Source organism: Echinops telfairi, unplaced genomic scaffold (genome assembly GCF_000313985.2).
Source record: "Echinops telfairi isolate 266 unplaced genomic scaffold, ASM31398v2 ScPeMD7_7421;HRSCAF=8459, whole genome shotgun sequence".
NCBI classification, from domain to species: Eukaryota; Metazoa; Chordata; class Mammalia; order Afrosoricida; family Tenrecidae; genus Echinops; species Echinops telfairi.
Window position 1 is genome coordinate 19,943,598 of NW_022111321.1, and position 6,144 is coordinate 19,949,741.

The 6,144-nt window shown below is 42.2% G+C and overlaps 1 protein-coding gene across 1 annotated transcript in view; it reads right to left on the reverse strand.

The window, feature by feature from the left end:
• Nucleotides 1-6,144, reverse strand: part of ARHGAP20 (Rho GTPase activating protein 20) — a 145,679-nt gene that overhangs the window by 99,831 nt on the left and 39,704 nt on the right. Inside the window, exon 2 of the mRNA XM_004708978.2 lies at nt 3,044-3,126. Within this exon, the coding sequence (XP_004709035.1) occupies nt 3,044-3,126 (83 nt within the window). The remainder of the gene's footprint in view (nt 1-3,043; nt 3,127-6,144) is intronic.

Consider the following 6,144-nt stretch of genomic DNA (forward strand, 5'->3'; position numbering starts at 1 on the left):
GACATTGGACCTCTACTCAAGTACTCCCTCAATGCAAGAACACTTTGTTCTATTAACCTGGCATTCCACGATCGCTGAAAACAAAGTAGGTACATAAGCAAATGTGGCGAAGAAAGCTGATAGTGCCTGGCTATCAAAAGAGATAGTGTCTTGGGTCTTAGTGACTTGAAGATAAACAAGCAGCCATCTAGCTGAGAAGCAGCAAAGCCCACATGGAAGAAGCACACCAGCCTGTGTGATCACAAGATGTTGAAGGGATCAGGTATCAGGCATCAAAGAACAAAAAATCACAATGTGGATGAGGGGGACTGTGGAGTAGAGGCCCAAAGTCCATTTTGTAGGCAACTGGGCATCCCCTTACAGAAGGGTTGTGGGGAGGAGACAAGCCAGTCAGGGTACAGGGTAGCAATGATGAAACATACAACTTTCCTCTAGTTCTTTAATGCTTCCTCCCCACCACTTTCAAGACCCCAATTCTACCTTACAAATCCGGCAAAACCAGAGGATGTACACTGGTACTGATAACAGCTGGAAACACAGGGACTCCAGGACAGATAAACCTCACAGGACCAATAATGAGAGTAGCGATACCAGGAGGGTAAGAGGAAAGTGGGGGAGAAAGAGGGAACTGATCATCATGATCTATATATAACCCCTCCCTGGGGGACGGACAACAGAAAAGTAGGTGAAGGGAGACATCAGTCAATGTAAGACATGAAAAAAAATTATAAATTATTAAGGGTTCATGAGGAAGGGAAGGGAAAAAATGAGGAGCTGATACTAAAGGGTCCAGTAGAAAAAAAATGTTTTGAGAATGATGATGACAACAAATGTGCTTGACACATTGGATGTATGTATGGATTGTGATAAGAGTTGTATGAGCTCCCAGTAAAATTATTTTTAAAAAAAAGAAAAAGAGAATTATCGCATATAGACTTATGCTAATACTATTAGACAGATGTGGCTACTTAATATTAAATTTGAAATAATTGAAATTAAATAACAGCAAAAAATTTTTATAAACATTGGATTTGACTTAAGGGCAAAAAACCCCAAAAACAAACAAAAAAAGAAAATGGGAGAAGTAATATATCTCCATTAAGTTGAGAATTTAAACACAAGGCAAAGCAAATAAAAATTCTAATCAGATTTGCAGAGTAAAGGCTTTAAAAGAATGTACAAGTGATTACTAGTGGCTATATTTAAGAATGAAGTTGGGACATTAGGTCTTCTTTAATATATGTTCATATTGTTGGTTTTATAAGAGTGATGTACTATTTTTGCCATTTTATACATCCATTCTAGAATTTATTTCTTAAAATTTGGTTCCAAAATTCACACAAGATAGGCAAACAAAGCTAAAAATGACCCGAGTTTAAATTGCCATAGTGGTTCTTACCCATGTTTGAATCAGAAGAATTATGGGCAAAATCTGAAAACTATGCAGGTGCCTGGTTCTACTGCAGAAGAGTGAATTAGAAAGGTGTAGGTCAGACAGGGTGCAATGTAGCAACGATGAATAATACAACTTTCCTCTAGTCCCTAAATGCTTACCCCGCCCCCCATCATGATCCGAATTCTACCTTGCAAGTCTGGCTAGACCAGAGGATGTACACTGGTACAGATGGGAACTGGAAACACAGGGAATCCAGGGTGGATGATCCCTTCAGGACCAGTGGTGTGAGTGGCGATACTGGGAGTGTAGAGGGAGAGTGGGTTGGAAAGAGGGAACTGATTACAAGGATCTATATGTGACCTCCTCCCTGGGGGACGGACAACAGAAAAGTGGGTGAAAGGAGACGTCGGACAGGGCAAGATATGACAAAATAACTATTTATAAACTATCAAGGGCTCATGAGGGAGGGGGGAGAGGGGAGGGAGGGGAAAATGAGGACCTAATGTCGGGGGTTTAAGTGGAGAGGAAATGTTTTGAAAATGATGAGGGCAATGAATGTATAAATGTGCTTTACACAATTGATGTATGTATGGATTGTGGTAAGAGTCGTATGAGCCCCTAATAAAATGATTAAAAAAAATAGAGAGGCATAGGTACCACTGTGCCCCTATGTGTTATGGAGCGTTTCCCTACGAACAATAAGAGTTCCATTTTGACCCAGATTTTTAAAAAACTGCCAATGCGATTGTAATCATCTCCACATAAGCACTTCATCTCGGCCATAAATTGCCTATTGTGGTCAAAGGAGCGCTCTCATAGTTGTCACATATTTTTCATCATGTTTTGTGCAAAACGGTAAACCTTGCGTGTCACCACAGGATTCATATGAAGTGTTGCCAGTGATGCTGGGAGTGCTCCCAAGAAGCAGCCGAAAATCTCGACATTACATGATGAGTTGAATGGCTTGGTACGTAACGTCGACTGAGGTCTGCAACTGCGGTTGCCTGACATTTCAAGATAAATGTTAAAAACAACAGGGACTCTGTGCAGCCTTTGCTGAAGCTACAGTAGTAGGTACAAAGACCTTGTCCTTTGGTGAAATACCTTTTTATCTTGTACTCAAAATGCAGCTTTAATGTGGGCGCAGTATCTAATACAAATCAAACTCAGTCAATTCGGACTCAGTGACCCAATATAACAGGACTTACCGGTTGTAAATGTTTATGAGAGCAGGCAGCCTCATAGGAGTGACTGCAACTTTTGAACCAACAACCTTGAGTTATTGGTCCAATGCTTACCTGACAGTGATATGAGGGCTTCTTATATAAAACATTTGACACTCAAAATATGTGCTAATCAAGTATTTATATTATCAGTAAGCCTTCCCCTCAGCAGCGGGCTATCCATAATTAAACTTCAGGGTGTCAGAAGTTAAAATTGGGTTTTCAGCTGTGCAATGGGCCAGCACTCCCACCTCTGGCATTGTGCAGAGGTCAAATACATATATACAAACTGCTTCCATTCAGAAATGAAAGTCAGGTATTTCACTTCTGCATGGCTAAATTTTCAAAAATATCAACCAGGGTCGTAAGCTGTCAGAAAGTTCCAAACACACACCAAGTGTGCCATGCACAGATTGCTCCTTACCTGGTACTCGGCCTTTTTTGCAGGGCTTTGTCCAGGATGAGAGATGGAGCACTCCTTCTCCTTTCTGCTAATGTTTTCATTTTCTGTTAACAAAAGAAAACATCAAACTGAAGACCAAATGGCTTGTAAAGCAGGTAAAAGCCAACCGTCAATCAACAAGCTCCGTATTGCCTTTTCCTTCCATCAAGAAACTTGCCTTCTCATTATGGATGTGAACAATAAAGATGATAAGTGTCAATTATTGTTACAGACAGGGAATGTTTCTTATGGTCAGAGAACAGAAAGCTTAAACATTGACCAGGTTTGTTTAGAGGCAGCACCATCATAAAATTATCATCGATATGATGGTTTTTATGTGTCAGGTTCTATTCCAGTCTTTTTTTTGTTTTGAATGGCGAAACTTTATTTTATTACTATGTTAATTAAAAGATCATTTTACCGGGGGCTCTTATAGCTCTTATAACAATCCATACATCAACTGTATCAAGCATATTTCTATATACGTTGCCATCATTATTTTCTAAACACTTACTTCCTATTTGAGCCCTTGGTATCAGCTCCTCTTTTTTTCCCTCCCTTCCTCCACACAATCTCTTGATAAATTATAATTTACTCTTATTTTCATAAATTACACCGACCGCTGTCTCCCTTCCCTCACGGCTTCTATTCTACCGTTTTGATGTGGATTATCTCATCTCTGGGCCCAGATATTATTAGTTGAGCAGTACAACTGTCCCTAAGCAGAGCTTCCGGAAAGGCAGGCTTTGGAGACAAAAAAAAAAAAAAAAGCAAAACCCCGAATAATGAAGGCAAAGGCAGAGAGGCCAGATTTTCACACAATAATTTAATCAACTTTTAGCTTTTATATTTAAATATTTGCGTATTTGGAAGCCCCATATTCAAAATAGTTTTTGTTGTAACTTAAATAAAAGCGCGCGCACACATATACACACCCTTTCTAGGTGGTATATTAAAAACCGGGTAAAACTGGCTAATTGAGGTATTCTGCTGTCAATGACCTAATATATGAAGTGAATGAGATTTTACTTAACCTGAGTTACCTAGATGGTTACTCTAAAATACAGCCAGAATGTTCCTTACAAGCAAGGATGGCGGGACTTTGTCTCATATACTCTGGACAGGTTCTCAGAAGAGACTCCTTTGGAAAAGGGCATCACACTTGGTAAAGAGGAAGACCTTCAATGAAATGGATTGGCCCCATGGGCTCAAACATGACGACGATTGGGAGGAGGGCCCCAAACCGGATGGAGTTTCCTTTGGTTGGCCGTAGGGTTGTAGCAAAGCTGATGACACCGAGCAACCACATCCAGCCAGAAGGCTTGCCATGGGAAATGGATGACCCAAAGGAACACTATTCACCAGCAGGCACGAGAGAAGTTCAGGTTGTTCTACCAGCAGCCTTCCTCCTTCTTCATCCCCTGAGACCCATGGCCTGAGGGTCCACGCCAGCCACGCTGAGGGACCAGATACTGCCCATGGAAAACGCCCTAGCTGGCTCAGCGGGCGCACTGAAGGCACCATGGTTACATGCTTGGATAAGTCAGTGGTCTAAAGTGATTATCCAAGCACTGACTTAAGGAAGGCATTGGGGGTTTGTTTGAAAACTGGCGGAGTATTCCAATACTCACAATTCATAAAGACACTGCTTCTTAGCGAGTCAAAGAGCACCTGGGTTCTAGTACAGGAACAGGGACAGAAACATGCATGAGCAGAGCACACTGAGCCCTCTGGAGCCATCTTTGTTAGCAACATCCACCATCTCAGCGGGAGCTCTCCCAAGCCCTGTCACCACCAACTGGGCTCAACGTTGTGCTATCCTCACACTCGTGTTTTGGCTCACGTATGGAATCTATATGCCCCCATCTCCTTAGCTCAGCTGTAACAGTGGCCGCAGCAATTCTATAAAACAGTGTTAAAGGACAAGAGACAAATGGGCAAGCCATTTGAGGATAAGTCTGAAGTATAGCTACCAGTGTTCCTGTTCATCCCTGTATGGGTTTATTAAAAAAAAAACCCCACGTTTTGAAAGCAGCTCTCTTTATTCTGTGGGTGACCAGTTCTCTCACGGATATCCTATCTTTGTCTCATTAGGGTACTCCTTCCACCCCAGCCACACACACATACACAAAGGCCCATTCAACATGTGTACGAACATGTGGTTGCTCGAGTTAAAGTCAAGGCAGAGAGGTCAACTCGGAGGGCTAGCGAGCCTGCTTGTGGGGATTCTAAAGGGGCAAGTTAGGTAGATTTTCTTGGAGGACAGAGTGGATCCTACAGTTCTTCTTATAAAGCACTGTGAAGAAAATGGAAAAGAGCATTGAGTAGAAAAGCCCAGGAAAGTTGTCCCGAGGGATTTTTCCCCATCCTGACAATGCAACTACCTGTTCATTCTTCAGGGATCGCAAGGGTTGTCCTGGGAGCAGTTCCCTGGGACACTTTGCCCAGCTCCCCTTATGCCCTTACCATATCCCTTCACAATTCTGTTTGTTCTCCAAACGCAAAGATCATTGAAAAGGGCACAGTTTTAGTCCTCTGAGGATGCCCAAACTGCTGTTTTGATGTGATATACATCAAAGACCTTAGAATTTTTCGACAAAGAGTTGGACAGATGGAAACACTGTCTTCGGAAGTATACAGACCAAGATGGAGCTAAGTGGTCTAAAAAATGTTTTTTAACCTTTATTGTTTATTAGGTGGGGGTTACAGACTACCATCACAATTTTTGCATTCAACAACATATCCAATCACCCAATGGCTTGTCCTGATCCCTTTTCAGCTCCAGCGTGCTCTAGTAAGGCGTGATCTTCCCTTTCACTCAAATCACCCCCTGGCTCCCCTCCAGCCTTCCCTCCCCTCTCTCCCATTCCTGGTAACCATCAAAGTCTGTTTCACTTGAAAACTTTTTCTTGATATTAAAAAAAATTACAGTGGTCTCATAACATATTTGTCCTTGGCAATTGGACATCCCCTTACGGAAGGGTCACGGGGGTGGGGGTGGTGGGGGTGGGGGTAAGGAGGGAGACGAACCAGTCAGGGTGCAGTGTAGCAACGATGAAACATACAACTTTCCTCTAGTTCCT